This window comes from Agelaius phoeniceus, chromosome 5, assembly GCF_051311805.1.
Source record: "Agelaius phoeniceus isolate bAgePho1 chromosome 5, bAgePho1.hap1, whole genome shotgun sequence".
Lineage (NCBI taxonomy): Eukaryota > Metazoa > Chordata > Aves > Passeriformes > Icteridae > Agelaius > Agelaius phoeniceus.
In genome coordinates, this window is record NC_135269.1 from 35,724,179 (window position 1) to 35,741,040 (window position 16,862).

Genomic DNA, 16,862 nt, shown 5'->3' on the forward strand with positions numbered 1-16,862 from the left:
TGTCCAGATAATACAGAAATTCCAAGAATTTAAAAGCTCCCACAAACTTTGATTCACAAATGAGAGGTAGAGGGGCTTAAATACCTTTGAAAGTGAGTAAAATCACTGAGCTCAATCAGAAATGCACAAGGTACTTTACAGAGATGCACGGCCATGTGTGCAAGCCACTCATTAAAACACACTGTCACGTTGTTTCTCAAGAGACTTGCACGTTACTGAAGCCTCAGAATTCTCCACTGTCAGGAGAGGCAGTGGCAGATTATTTTAGGAAGAAGGATGAATGAAAGGCCTGGGTACTTCACCTCAATGTTAAGAAATGTTCTTTTGTGAAAAATCTACCTCTGTACGGAAACTCAAAGCTCTACAGACACAGAATAACCGTCTCCAAATAACATACAGCACTCAAAATTATCAAAGTCTAAGCAGAAGTGGGGGTGGTTAGAAAATATTTAAATAGAAGTCCTTAACTATAACTATAAGAGAACTGGCATTTTGCCACAGTTCCAAAATAATCAGACATTTGAAAAAATCTAGAAAGCTGACAAAATCTCAACATTACCAGAAAGCCTTGTTTGGTTATACTGTAAAATAAAACCACTTCAGATACCTTGTTTATTTTCTTGTTCAGCTTAAATATGCATTTTTGCTGTTCAACTAAATATAACACACTTTCTTCTCTATTTTTAAATCCAGTAAACATTCTAGACATTCCTGGTATTTATAACATACTCTCCCTATAGAAGATGATAAAAATACACCATCATGAAGCAGACATATTTACTGTAATCTGCTGCTGCTATCTGGGAAAAAATCTGTTAATATCTTATAACACAGGTGTTTTCTAGAATGTATGTCATAGTCAATATGCGTGGATGTATTTAACTGCATGTTTATGTTTAGAATTTTCATTGTATTGCTATTACTGGAGGCTTCAAGGCCATTTATTCCTCACCTCTTTGTCTAAGCATATGCATTGCTAATATATATTTGTTCTACTCCAAAACTCCAGGGAATGTTCACATGACAGTTTGAGGGGAAAAAAAAAAGAAAAAAAAGAACCACCAAAAAAACCCAACTAAAAATTGAAGAGCATGGAAAGTTAATTACAAGTGGGTGAAATGGAGACTGCAAACTGCATCTCTTCAAACAATAAATACTTCAAAGTGTACATCACTCATTAGTTTTCAAACATACTGCAGCATTTAATCTCTGCATGTCCTCCCAACAGAGTTTAAGTCAAGTTTCTGATTGATTTACATTCCTGACAAACTCAGCTGAGGGATGGGGAGAAGAGATAGATGGGTGAGGTGGTCATATCTCAGGGGCTTGAGTGGCATGTTCCAGATTGAGATCGAGGGGAGGTAGGTTTCAAGGAACTGCAAGGGGGAGAGGGAGGCAGAAGGCAGTGTTTGAGAGAAAACAGGTGACTTTAAGGACCAAAAAGATCTTTTAGTATTTCTGTAGTCTTGGTCTACAGAAGCAAAGTGTGCAAAACCCTAATGCCAGTCCTAACCAAGCAAACTCAACTATAACCTAATGACTCAGTAGATTTCCTGGAGACTGTATGAGTATTCATCTCAATATATGTACTTTTCATTACATGATTATTTCATTAACATCTAGATGAGTTATTCTCCTATGATTCTACACAGCAATAAGACAAGGGATTTGTAAGTATAAACAAAAGGCTAATAACAGCACATGATTTATCCTTCATGAATAATGTTCTTCTAGCCTAGTAAAATAACACTCGGAATGTGTTCCTGCAGCATTTTCTTTTATGGCTTCAGACAGTCAAATGTGAATGACTCAGGGGAATATGAATCTCAGTGCCTGATACCAGTGAGTAACTCAGAGCTATTCTGTGAAGAGGGATTGTTATAAATCTTGTGGTCCTTTTAATGTTCTCAAATGTAATGTTCTAAATGTAAAGAGAACTGCTTGTTTCAGTGTAAAATAAAGAGGTCTCACAAGAAGTCAAACTAGAATCAAACATTATCAAGTAAGGAGATGATTATTTTATTGCATTTTCCTCCCCTGCCTTTCTAAGACAGTAACATTCTTTAGGCAAGATGAATGAAGGCTTCCATTCTTTATTCTCTACTAATCTCACATTTCCACCAGTTCTTCTATCCTTTCCTCAGCTTCCTTGTTCTATCAGAGTAAAAATATGCTTGGTCTACCACAAAAAGGCATCTGTTACTCTGTCTGTCCAGCTGTCATCCCATCTATATTTTCTCTTAAATTTCTTCAGTTCCTGGAAATTTTAGGGTTTGTTTACAAAAGCACTTGGAATCACTCCTCTTCCAGTTCTATGCTAAACCAGTTTGCCTCTCATCTTACTCAAACTGGCTGTATTAATGACATTAATAATCTCTTATCAACAAAACTTGAACCAAGAATTCAAACATCTACACCCCTGAGATTCGACCATCATTAACATCTTTAACCTTGCCCTTAGAGAAATTATTCTATTTCTTTTCTTTAATTTCTCCATTCATATAGTCACAATTATTCCAAAAATGTATTCTTATATAGACCCTCATTATTCTATCTTTTTTCTTTTGAGGTTATGTATATAATCTGGTCCTGATACACTAATTTTCATTTTTTCTCTAGCCATTATGTCAAGTTAATTTCATCTGCAAACAAAACAAAAAAAAAATTTAAGGTATACACTAATGAAGATTAATAAAGAAGTTACTTCCCTTAACTATCCTTCAGTTTGCATTATCTATTTGCATATTTTCACTGTACTTGTATCTACATGCATTGCTTTTTGCCAGAGAATTTTTAAATTTCTCTGGCACAGAGGATTACATAAAAAAGGCATGAGCCTCCTGCAAGGCATACACCAGTTTATAAAATGGTTTTGTTGATGTCTAAAACAAACAAGGAAACTCCAATCCTGAAGTTCAGCTTCTAAAATTTTGTCTTGCACTCATCATTCATGATTCAAGATCTTGGAATATAGGAGACTCCAGTGATAGTTGGCTTCAGCATTCACTGAACACCAAACAAGTTTCAAATGCTCTGAAGACATCTTGTACATTATACACTGAACAGTGGATTGCAAGGGTCTGGATGTGTCAAACATGTTCAAGAAAGTCTTCCCTCAAACAGCTGAGGACAATCACTGGGGAAGGATGTGGGAATGGGATTAGTTCCTAAAAATAAGATCACACCCTGAACCTACCTAGGAAATGAGACGGCTTGTCTAAGAAAGCATCTTCAGAAAGCTAGTTAGGACATGCTCCTGGTGATTACAGTATTGGGCCCTTGGGTTCTGGGAATCCCAGAGGGGTTAAAAGTTTAATGTAAATCACCTACCTAGTGAAGAAACTTACAAAGCACAGCTAGTTAAGCAAAAATATATACTTGAAAATGGGAAATCTGAATATGTATCGGGTTGAGGAGTGTAATTTCCCTCACAGAAAAACATCTGCTTATATCCTTTCATAATGGAGCTATATCAGCCTTGTCTGCTCTTCCACATAGAGCTGCAGTGTTGCAAGTCAGGAGAGAACAGATTGTGAAAAGAAGTGTTGGTCACCAGTGTGACTCTTATGTGTATTTAACCCACAGTTGCCCCCATAAAATTTTTATTGCATGAGACTTAACTCCGCCAAACCACAAGAGTTGGATTCAGAAACGTGTAATTAACAGGTAAGTAAATCCTTGTGAGGCAGGACACCAGAGAACATATAAGCTGTGCACTACCATGACCTAATTTTGTCAGGGAATGGGGATCATAATGCTTCCACCACCACTTAAAAAGTCCAAGGAAGAAATGCAATCAATGGGAGCTTGCTAACTTTTGGGGACATGCTCATCTACACCGAGGGCAGTGTCCTCATGAAATTCCCAGCTGGACAACAATCTGGCTTGAGGCTGCACAAAAGTGAAGACAATATGGTCTGAATTTAAAAAAAAGGGAGTCATACAGATGTCAAAAGGGGTCATATAGGTGTCACTGCAGGAAGAAACTGGCCCACACATTAAAGGAGTTGGTGTTAGTTTTCAGAACTCAGATTTAATTCCCAGTTTCCCAAGGGACCATATTTCTTCACCCAGTGAAATTTCTGTATATATTTCAATCTGTTACGCTTGTGTGGAAGGCTCACCTGAAGCTGCTCCAAAGCACAGAAAGTATATCTTGAACCCATACAGCCAATCTCACCAACAACTGCACCAGCAAAGCCAGGAAATTCTTAATACAGTTTAAAACTGTGCAGGCAGGAAGAGCAGACATATGTGCCCACTTGACAGTGAACATAGGGATGACATTTTCAGGCTTCCTGTTCCTCAAACACACAACCATACCACACACATTTTCCCGTGGAATTCATGAACCTTAGTAGAACCCTCAATTCTTACTTTATACACAATTATCCTGTTTTTCACAAACAATTTTTAGACACAGAATATCGTGCTGATGTTGTCATCCTTGGATATTGACATTCATGGACACGGATGGGTGCTATTCCACAGTGTCTGCCCAGCATATCCGTGTCAGAGGAAGTCTGAAGGACACATGGCACATTTAGCAGTTGCAGTTTCCACCCATTTATCCTGCCCACAGGCTGACTCCTTGTTAAGAAAAGATCTGCATGCACCCCATCCTCTTGCAACCTTGTCCTCCTCCAGAGAAAAACCCAAGCATACAAGCAGAGATGGAGCCACCATGGGCTTCTGCAGGACTACAGGAACACTATGGAGCACATCTCGCACAATAAATAACAAAGCAATGTCTACCAGTATATACACAGTATTCTGTGTCTGTCCTGAGGCTTCACACACTTCTTTAACTTTCTCTGCTACAGAAAAAGCTCCCTGGTTAAGCAGAGACTGATTCACCTGCTCTTGTTACCTTTCTCTGTTAACATCCACAACTTTTCTTCAGTCTCATACAATAAAGCAACATTTTTGGCATTCTTCTGTCTTTTTTACAAAACATTTTAAACTTACTAGCATCTTTTTAAAGGCATTATTAAAGAAATCAAGAACTATGTTGTAGAAATTGTCTTATAGGTTCTAAAAATAGTCACAGCAATTCCCACTTTTATCAGATACACTGCTGCTCACCCAAAATGGGTGCTCGCTCTGATAATTAAAGCTTTTTAGTAAAGATTCTTATCGATATGGCAATGTTCTACAGCTCCAACACCTCTTGTCTCCTCCCTGTTTTCCAGGAGGAACAAGACCTGTATTATTAGTGAACTCAATTTTCTCTGTGGGACTGCAGCATATCTGTATTCTAGACCATAAAATTACCTTTGATGCATACCTGGGGTTGTAAAAACAAGTAGAAAAGTGTGCCAAAGATCAGATTGACAAAATAAAAAATAGTCTTCATGAAGGGCACACAACAACACTGGGAAACTCTTTAATAAGAAAGGTCTCTCCAGCACTATCATAACCATGAGAAAACCCCCGCTACCAACAAAAATTAAGGACGCTTTTGTACCAAGATGGATATCAGCAGAGACAGTTCTTGTGGGAAGTAGCAAGAGCTAATTCTAAAAAACACCTATTAAGGCAGCATTGATCTCTGAAGGAAAAATGAACTTGAAGTGCAATAAACTAAAAATTTTTGTCAACTTTGAATTTATTTTACGATTTATGCTGCTGACAGCACTGTAAACTACGTGAGGAAAGAAAAGAAACATGAGTTTTTAAAAAGTCACTAGAGACAAAACTGAAAATCTCACCATTAAAGGATTTTCAGTCTAGCACCTTTTTGATTCTCTTGCATTTTCTCCAACTACCCCAGCATAGACTGAATTGGTATGTTTTGTGTGATTACTGTATGTTTGATGTGATGTGTTAAAAGCTGAAACACTGGAGATTTCCCATTATGTTTATCACTTGTTCAGGAGGAAAAAAACCCCAAACCCTGAATGCTTTCTCTCTGAACAATTAGATAAAAGCTTTATAATGTATTTTCTACCAAAAAAGCTATCTCGTTTTTTCTAATGATGAGGGAACTTAAAAGAGAAATTAAAGAAACAAATGAGTTATAAAGAAGCAGAAAGGAATTAGCTTTGGATTTTATCAAAAGATAAACCCATTATTTTCTAAATAAAGATGATATGAAATGTCCTTAATTGATAGACTTATGGAATAATCCATACAAGGAAAAGATAAAAATTCATGTGGCATTATTTTCCATTGAAGGGATTCAAAAAGATGATGAAAAAATAGAAGTTCTATATTGCTCCTTGGAAGCATAACTGTAAGGAAAAATAGCCAAGACTCTACGTGACACTCCAGACAGACATATGCTGCAATACACAGAGGTTTAAAGCCTTATTGTATTTACAAAAACAATTAATAAGAAATACTAAAATCTTTTCACCACAGTAGACTGACCCAGCAAACAAGCAAACCTCCCCAATTTTCTTGCTAATTTAATTTATTTAAAACTTCTGAGATTTGAATATGAGATAATTTATCCCCCAGTACATCTCAGATACTCAGGTTCTGTGTGCAACATCAAATGGGTGAACATAATGAATCCTGGTAAAGTTAACTATGCAGAAGCTGGGTGCTGCTGGGCTTCACAGGTTTTTAGTTGTTATGAACTTGGACCTATGGAGCCAATTCAACTTGTCTGCAAGTATTTATACATCAATGCCAAAATGAGCACAGCGCACAAGACATTGCAATAGAACTAACTAAAGAAAAACCAAGTATTTTATATACATTTAAAATAAACATTAAAATATGTTTACAATTTAAATTCACTAACAGCTGAATTGAGATGCCTCAATTGAAAGATTATGCCATTGGCATCATTCACTTGAAAGATGATGCCATTGGCAAGAGGAAAACCAAATTATGAGTGGAACAGACTTTGGGAATATTGGTAGTGATTAATTATGAACTGGTATCAATATCATCCACCACAGAGAGTATCAGGAATTTCCAACAGCAGACAGTCCGTGTCAGTGCTCTCTAGCTTTTTTAAAGCTAATAATAAACTATCTTAGACCTCCTGTAAATGGGTATCAAAGACCTCCTGGAAGGGTATCAAATGGCAGATGAATAGGGAAAACATTTCCCCTTAATTGCAAGTTATGAGAGCAAGGATTATGAAAACATACGTTCAAGAAGAGGGCAGTGGGATTCTTGAGGTTTATTAACTAAAAATTTTTAAATTAAAGCAGTGAATGAATGGCTAACAAATGTTAGTAGAGTATTTTGACTGTTGCTGGTTTGATGGCTGATGTTCTAGCAGGTACTGACAGGACATATTGCTACATGCTGGTGTATAACAAACATACAACATGCAAACTAGCTTTGACTACTGTTATTTTTTTTTCCCCTGCATATCACAAACACCTCAAGAGTCCACTGCTATAAGGAGAAGAGAACTGCCCTACAATTAGCTGAGCAGGCTAGCAAAATTGAGCACTGCCAAGGAAAATTCATACCTGAAAATATGGTAAAATTGTGCCTTTGGCTAGGTTAAACCAGTGCAGAGCCCAAAGGAAAAAAATGGAGAGCAGGCTTAAAACCTGAGGTCTCTGAGAGAAAAACTGACAAGTTTGAATTACTTTAACTTCAGTACATTTTAAATTTCCTAACTTAGTTAAGAAATCAGCAGTATAGAACTGGTATGTGAAAAGTCAGGAAAATAATATGATCTGTCTGTAGATATAAAACAATTCAGTAAAGAGATTGTGTCAAAGGACAGATAAATAAATATATTACTATGAAGTTAAAGTGGCTAAATGTGACACTTTAGCCACTGTGTAAACAGTGATGCATGACTATGCACAGCAGCTTTCAAAGCACCTGGTTTGACACCCAGAGCACCTGGGACATATTCTTTGGCCTGGCTGAGCTGTGGCATGGGCTTATGGGAGGAGAAAGATGGACACAAGGAGAGCCACAAGTACCGCTGCAGCATGGGCATGCACTGACCATGTTTCCTCCATAGCTGCATGGAGCTAGAGATGAAATCAAGAATCCCTTTTCCACATAAAAATGCAACAGGGAACATACACCAATGTTGTTTTGGAGATACAAACATTGCTAGAGTGGATAGTTCTCTCTGCAGCTCATCTTTGTCATGGAAATGAAGCTTGATGGACAACAGAGTGATGGGTCCCTAAGCAGTCCTAGATGGCCACTAACCACTTACATAACCTTGGAAAATCACACCTCTTCCCTGTGCTTTTGTGTCTCCCTGTTTGTCCTGCCTGTCTGGAATGGCAAGTTTTAACATGACTGAAGTAGAGAGCGATTATCTGTGTGTGTAATATTAGAGTTCCATGCTGGAGTTCCCAATGTTCTCAGCCAGGGCCACTAGGTGCTGCTGTAATATGAGTAATTAAAATAATAACTATTATTAAGGAAATTGTGTGTGTTCTTTCTATGGACTGTTTCAAAAAGTCTGAAAGTCAGAGAAAAAACTTAGTCTAATCTGCACATTCTTTGAACAATAAGAACCAAAAGACCTCATTATTCACTTTACTAGTACCCTTTTGACACTTTGCAGAAAAAAGCTGCAAACACCTTCCATCTTTAAAAATGCACTGAAAAAATGAACTTTTTTTCTGTTTAATTTCCATTTTAAACCCAGTTTCAGAAGTTTATCATTATGCAAGTTCAACCAAATCACTATACTCCAAAATCCTTGCCAGCTACACAATTATGCACCTTATTTATATATTATTTGAATGTGAACAGAAAGGCAAAGACCTCAGCATGGGAGAACATGACTTGGATTGCAAATGATTCAATAAATGAATGATGATTTTACCGAGGCTCAGATTTTGTGTCTGTCACTTTCACAGTATTCTAAGGAGGTTTCATCTTATTAAATGTAGTTCACTAGCCATAAACACAGTAAAAGATTAATAGGACTCCATATGAATCACAGTCACTAAATGCTTCTTGTCTGAGAGTATTAAAAAGTCTTTAGACAGCTGCCAGCTATAGCTCAGAGAGCTATATGACTAAAGTGCTATTTCTGAAAGCCTTGGAGTCATCAAACTGGACTTCACAGTGGACAACCCAAAAGGCTATTTATATTTTAAAAATAATTTGGCAAGTGCTGTTTATCAAACCAGTTTTCCAGACACAAAGACTCCACTTAATAATTTACTCTTGGATTCACTGTCCTTAAAATGAAGCTAAATGGAATTATTTGGATCCACAGAAGAACAGGTCTGATAAGGCAATTCTGGATTAATTAGAAGTGATGAAGTTTTGCTGCCAGGTTATCTCAAGATCCAAAGTTAGCACAGAAACAAAGTTAAAAACATTAAGCATGTGTGGAAAATAAGTATCAGGAACCTGTATGAGAATTAGGACTTTATGGTAATAGTGGGACAGAATATTCATATTTTATAGAAATCCTTATTAAAAAACATTTTAGGAAAGTGGACTAGTGCCAACACAAACTAAAAATATATTTTATTCTTACCATTTGAGATTGGCTCCGTGGACAGCCATTGATATCTTCAACCTTTTCATTTGCTAAACAAAAACAGTGAGGGGAAAAGCAAAAGTAAACAATGAGATAAAAGTTTCCTTTCCAACCCCTGGTCAAAAAATAAAAAAAAAAGAAAAAAAGAAAACTCAAACCCAAAAACCTAAAAATCAAAACAGAAAAAAAAAAAAAAACCCTGAAGAAAAACAGAAAAGGCACAGCAATAAAATGCAGAGGGTTTTGTTGACAGAGAGCTCTTTTCTAAGTAAAGCTCAGTCATACAGTAACAACACTCTTGTTAGCAGCAGTTGCTTCCATATGCCAAATCATGCAAAGGGGGAAGTGCGAAGGAGGTCGCTGCTAATTCTTCAGCCCCTGCAAAATAACTGCTGACATGAAATCTTCCACAATTGTCTTTGCAGGGTCAGGATACAGTTTCAAGGCATCCCAGAAAGTATGAGCCACTCCAACTAACAAAATGCACACATGGGAGACATATGGTTTAATGGAGCATTCATTTCTGACAATTCAAAGTGTGTAAGATACAGTTCTGGCCATTTAAAGTATGGTTAAACAGCAACTTCCAAACATGCTCACATAAACATATTTTTTAATTAAGACAAGGATGAACCGCACAAATATCAGAGACATATGGACCCAGTCACATTGTATTATTCAGGGTTCATCTTATTGTTAAATACATTCAACTTGAATTATATATGCCCCCACGCAAGGAGTCAGCTCACAGTGCTTCCCTCAGCCCTGGGCTTACCGATGATCTGGATGATTTCTGCTAGCAGAACTCCATCTGCAATGTCCTGTTGCAAATCCTTGATCAACCGCTTGTGGCCAGATTTTGCTAGGTAGTGGTTAGCCCAGTCAGTGTAAATCTGCAGAGCAGAGAGGGAGGGCAAGGGGAAGAGAGGGAAAAAGACAATAAAAAGTCTTAAAACAAATGTTGGCTTACATAGCAGAACTATTCTGGAACACATTCCCATTTAAGAAGTCAGCACTAAGGGAAACTATTTTAATGTGTTTTTTGACTTTTTTTTTCCTCCCTAACGGTCATGCCCCTCCCCCTGCCATTCTCTGTTTTATTTTAGCTTCAAATGATTCAGGTTGTTTCATGAGGGTTCAAACTTGCTGTGACCAAGCAAAATTCCCCTTATGACTGTAAAGGAAACTCCTGTCGTAAATCAATCACATCTACCAAAATTCCACCTCCCACCACATTTCTTACCTCCACACATGCCCTGCCAACAGCATTCATACTCTGGGGCTGCTTAAGAGAAAGTGATAGAAGAGACGTGTGCCTGTGTTTGAGTAAGGATTAATTGGGGTGTCACTGCTGTTCCTGCACCTGGTGATGCCTCTGTAACACTTTATGCAGTAATCACTGTGTCCTACTGCCCAGGGACAGATTATTTACCCCTTGCCTACAGTTCAAAGTGCTCTAATGTGCACAGACTGAGAGTGCCAGATGAACAGTAGTTGTATCACTGGAATTAGAGCACATATATTCTGGAGATATGCTGTGCCCTTTCTTTGCCTAAAGAGGAGGGAGGAACAGTGAGACTGAGCAGTGCCAAATACTTAGCAACTGGCAGCACAAAAATGGCAGTTGTAAACAAAAGGTTGAAAAGGACCAGCTGAATTACATCCTGCAAAATAAGGGAGGAGAGGGACATGAAGAGAGAGGTTGGAGGCATTTCATAAGGCGTCTGAGTACACAGAGCATTTCGTAACACCTACAGCACACACACAAGCAGAACCAGGCTTACTTAGGGTGGGAAAAGAGGGACATCTTCCCCTCTACATTGAAGGAGGAGTGCACCCCAAGAGCTTCTTATACCTTACTGGGGTGTCCCAGCATGCAGAAGGAGCTCACAGAAGTGGAGGTTGGCAGGGGGTGTCACACAACAGAAGAGTATCTGTGGCAGCCAGCCCTGGCTCCCTTTTGCAGGGTGTCTGTGACCTCTTTCCTCACTCCAGAAAACAGGACTTGTACAGAACCTCCCAAGCCTCCCACTGCTGTGGGATGATAACACTAAGAGAAAGCACATATGTATGATAGCACCACCGTGTGAGTAAATGTAATAACCAAGAGTCTTCCTCTGCTGAGAATATTGTTCGAAAATGTTGAAACTGCAACTTTTTCCTAAAAAAAATAAAATATAAGCTTACTTTATAAACATCCTTTTATTTAACCTCATAGACCCTTGGGAGAGGAAGGGGTCAGAATCCCATTTTGTGAAAAGTAAAACAGAGGCCACAGCCATTAACAACTTGCTTATTTCATCAAGGAAATTTGTGGCAGACCCAGGGTGGGAAAACAGATGCAATTCCCAGTCCAGAGCCTAACCCAGAGAACCATTATCTGCTTTCCACCCCACAAAAGTATCACCACTTAGTCCATGCTCACCTGCTAAGGACTCATTTGCTACCTGAGTATCTTTGCCACAGATTTTTCTCTCTCTATGTTAAAAGAGGGAAAAATAGCACTTGTTTAGTCCACTCTATTTCTTCCCATACTCTTGCAGGTGGACCACCAGTTGGTTTGTCATAGCTTTCTTGACAGCTTTAAAACTTTAAATAACTCCACAGAATTAAACTGTGGAAGTGCATTCAGCTCTCCTATAATCAAAAGATGTTGCTGTTGAATGGCACCCTTAATTTCCCTGCTACACCCAGAAGTCCACTTGAATCTCCTGTGCTCTCATTGACTGAAATCAGCATTTTCACTGATATTCGTTTTTTCTCTATTACAGCAGAGTAACATAAAAGACTCCATTAAAATGTAGGGGTTTTTTAAAAGCAAACTGTAGCTAAGGAAGTGTTTCTTCAGCCATATAATCATATGGAGCAAATGTGGGGTCTCTATAAAGATTGTATGAACACATATTTAAAATAATATGAAACCATGATGATAAAAGACACATACCACACCCATAGCATCATATATTCCCTACTACTAGTATTTCAACTTCAGTCATACTTTTAAAGTAATGTTTCAAAAATACTCTCTATTAATATAAGCAGAACTATTTTCTGTATTCCAATGAAACTGATCCACTGGAACATACAAAATTTAATACCAGTAGTATTATTATAGGTTAGTTTCATATTACAAATAAAAATACCAGGCATTTCCTTTTTCATTTGTCACACCCTCACATAATTGGGTGTATCAGTCCTAATTCTGACTACAATTTGAACTATCCTCCCACGAAGCAGACAAGGACATTTCAACGTAGCAGCTGCTTTGCAAGTGTCTAGTATTCAAAGAATGGACTTCACTGATCCATCCACCCCCTTCATCATTTTCTTTTTTCATGAATTTAAAAGTGATATGCCTAAAGAATGCAATCAGCATTTTGTAAGCAAAGGCTGATTATCCACATCATACCAAATTTTTTCTGATGGTCAGCATTTAATAGTCATGAAATGGTACAAAAACAGTACTTGGAGGAGCCTGTGTTAAAATAGGAGATTTTTCACTTCAGATGTATCATAAAAAAAATCAAGAAGGCAAAGAGTTATGGATGGAGACAATAGAGCAAACCAACACCCAGTTGGCAGTGGAATGTCACACTTTATTTCCTCTCTTTCTGTAGGAAATACCACTTGCTTCTGTTTCCACCCCCTTCCCCATAGGATGCCTTTCTCATTCATCTCATTCTTCTGGGGACCCAATTGGTCAGGAGTCTTGTAAAAAATGAAAAGCATGAAGAGAGAGACGTGAAATTATACAAATGTACACACGCCACTATAACCTTTTTACACTAAATTCTCTCATGTAAAAGTAATGAGAAATAGAGATTCTCCCCTTCACAGCTTTCAAGTATCAATACACCTCCTAAGTTTTATCTTTAAATCCTTGGGAAAATATAAAGCTCCAGTGTGCTTCATCATTCACAATACTCAGTTATCATGGGAGAAAACTCAGAACAGAAGATCAAAAATCAGTAACTTCATGAAAGTCTCCTTTTCATGAGACTGTCCCCTTCCACTGGGTGCAGAGCAGCTCTGAGGAGTAGCCGTGCATGCTCTCCCTCTTCTCAGAACTAGCAGTAGGTCACGACATCTTGCACTAATTGTGCAGCAACGCTTCCCCAAAATCCTCTTATCTTAGATTTTTCTATAACGAGGCTGTTTTAGAGAGAAACACAGATATGAGTGTAAGTTGTTGCAACACTTCCTCCCCTCTCCGCTGCTCCAGTAACCCGGCGCTACAGCCACACACTGGGCCGCGCTGCGGCCTGACTCATTTCCTGCCCGGCTTCCTCTGCTGCCGCCCCGCTCGGCCCGCACGGCCGACACACCGGGACAGCTCACTCCAGCAGCAGCTGGCAGCGCAGGGGACAGCCACTGCCACCTGGGACAGCATAGGGGACAGCCACTGTCACCTGGGACAGCTGGGAGCGCAGGGGACAGCCACTGCCACCTGGGACAGCATAGGGGACAGCCACTGTCACCTGGGACAGCCACTGTTACCTGTGACACCCGGCAGCGCAGGGGACAGCTGCTGATACCTGTGACAGCTGGCAGTGCAGGGGACAGCTGCTGATACCTGTGACAGCCACTGTCACCTGTAACAGCCGCTGTTACCTTTGACAACCGGCAGTGCAGGGGACAGTCACTGTTACCTGTGACAGCTCGGAGCATAGGGGACAGCCACTGTCACCTGTGACAGCCACTGTTACCTGTGATAGCAGGCAGCGTAGGGGACAGCCACCGCTACCTGTGCAGGCAGCACAGGGGACAATCACTGTTACCTATGACAGCCGGCAGTGCAGGGGACAGCCGCTGATACCTGTGACAGCTAGGAGCATAGGAGACAGCTACTGTTACCCGTGACAGCTGGCAGCACAGGGAACAGCTGCTGTTGCCTGTGACACCTGGCAGCACAGGGGACAGCTGCTGTTACCTGTGACACCTGGCAGCGCAGGGAACAGCTGCTGATACCTGTGACACCTGGCAGCGCAGGGAACAGCTGCTGATACCTGTGACACCTGGCAGCGCAGGGAACAGCTGCTGATACCTGTGACAGCTGCTGTTGCCTGTGACACCTGGCAGCACAGGGGACAGCTGCTGTTCTCTGCAGTGCTCCGCTCTGCTCTCAGGAGCATGCTAGCGGAGCAGACCTGATCCTGCTGTGTTTGTGTGGTCCCAGCCCCATGCCAAAGGCCGGTGATTTAACTGCTCATACCACAAATGGGACTCAGCGGGCAGCCTGAGCCCTGGCACAGGCTGCTGATGCTAATGACGGTTTCCCCTAGCATTCCTCAGCTGCTCGTCATGCTCCCCTTCAACGGAGTAGAGGAAATAAACCCTGATACCCAAATATAGTTATGAACTTCACCTCAATACTTCACATGTAGCTACAAGGAGCGCAGTAGAGCTGCTTGGCAGGATCCGTAATGAAGCAGAACACTTTGTAATGTGGTAGCTTAATGAAGTGAGAAGGGGAGAGGATCTCACAGGTTACTGCCTTTACTGCCTTTTTAGAAAATGTTTAATCATGAACCATGTCATTTACATCAGGCAGTGATATAAAGCATCCTCTTTAATACAGAAATGTTACCGCCCACAATTGAGGCCAAGTGGGAAATGTCAGAGGGGTTTCAGAAGTGCAGTCAGCCTAATGCAATAATAATGCATGACACTTTGTCAGTGTCTCTCACTAGATCAGCTCAGCATGCTTTCCAGGCATAAATGAGATCACTCCTTCTATTTATTATTTCTGTAGATGTGAGGAAACTGAGGCATAGAGGCTGCTTTTTGATGTGGCTCACTCAAGGGCAAACAGCTGGGACTACATCCCAGATATTCTGACTTGAAAATAATTTCTTCTGTGAGCTTTTATATCAGGTACTTTTAGGAAAATGCTTGCTGGGAAAATGCATATTCCAAGAATTTGAATCCTTCCTGATTTTTTTTTGTTTGTTTGCTACAGAAAAAGAATCTCTTGAATTGGTCCCCTATTGCTATCAAGAAGATGGCTTTCCACATGCCTCCCTTAGGTACCAGAGCTGCTGCTCAGGGAGAACAGCACTTGCTGCCAATTGAGGTACAGTAAGACCTTGACAGACATCCATGCCATTTAGGAGCATAGGTTAATTTTCAAAAATATGTAAATATTTTTCCACTAAATGAAAATGACATGTGGAATGAACAGGCAGAATCCAGCTCTCATCACTTGTCCTTAAAAATATTCTGCAGGAGACAATTGTTTCCCCATTCATTAGCATGGCAGACTTGAAATGCTGTCCTCCAGTGCTCACTAGCATAAGCACCTTTGGGGGTGGGGAGGCTTTTTAACAACTTCATTCCCAAAAGGAATCTGTAGTCAAGAGCAAGCTTCTCACACATTTTTCTTTAGTGCTTATTTTGTGGCAAATAACAGTTGGACAATGGGAAGGAAAATTTATCTATTTAAAAAAAAAAAGTTCCTAGCAGTATACCTGGGTTGCAATATTTCACAGCAATGCACAATGCTACTTCTCAGAAGAGCAGAGAGAGTCTGTTCTTTATGCTATGTTTGGATTATAACAGTACATTTCACAATTCTTTTTCTTTATGAAAAATAGAGTAAAGGAAAATGAAACTATTAAATAGCCCCAAGACTAGAGTATTAACAGTCAGCCAAAATGGAAATATGGCACTGTTAACTTTATAAAAGGGTTATGTGACTTCTAGTGTAATGTTTTCACTCTACTTAAAATGTTGCCATTGGAAACAACTGATAGTTGATAGCACTTAGAACTTTTCACCCATTAACACTTTTTCAAATTGCCCTTGAAAAATAAGAGATTGATGAGGTCTTTCTGTTGTTGCCCAGTATGTTACAAAATGGGCTGTACATGCTGTATATCTATTTCCTGGGAGGTTGTCCAGTGTGTGGCCTAGCCTGGATGCTGAATACCCAACAGAGCCTGAGCAACACTCCCAGAGTCCCTGTGAAGAGGATTTGCCAGAGGAGAGGGCATGACCACAACTTTATTTCGACTTAGCTATTCTTGGCTAATAAATTGTGGGTAGCAAAGCATGTGTTGGAGTGTCCCTGAAGCAGTTTGATATTTATAAAGAGAAGCTGGGCAACACTTTGTTTAGTGTTAGATTAGGGTGAGGAAATCAGATTGCAGAGAGACGCCTTTCTCCTTCCCACTGCCTATACATTAAGGAAATCTCAACTGGAAGGCAGGATCTGACCTTTTAAATATTTTCTTTTTGAAGGTTATGCCTCTGGGATGCAGAAGAATAATTTATTAGTTTCAGTCCTCCATTTAGCAAGTAAAAAGACTAACTTTGAAAACAATGGTTCACATTTAGACTGCCATAAGAGACAGATCAACCATTCGATTTATGTCTTGATTTAATTGGTTATAGAAAATACTCTGCAATTCATTTGCTATGAAGT

At 39.6% G+C, this 16,862-nt stretch overlaps 1 protein-coding gene across 9 annotated transcripts in view; it reads right to left on the minus strand.

Annotated features, from left to right (window-relative positions):
• The window catches only part of NAV3 (neuron navigator 3), a 512,854-nt gene that overhangs the window by 173,281 nt on the left and 322,711 nt on the right, over positions 1 to 16,862 (minus strand). For all 9 annotated transcript variants that reach the window (XM_077178804.1, XM_077178805.1, XM_077178799.1 and 6 more), the window contains 2 exons: positions 10,215 to 10,332; positions 9,437 to 9,489 (listed from right to left, as the gene is read on the minus strand). In XM_077178804.1, the coding sequence (XP_077034919.1) occupies positions 9,437 to 9,489; positions 10,215 to 10,332 (171 nt within the window). The remainder of the gene's footprint in view (positions 1 to 9,436; positions 9,490 to 10,214; positions 10,333 to 16,862) is intronic.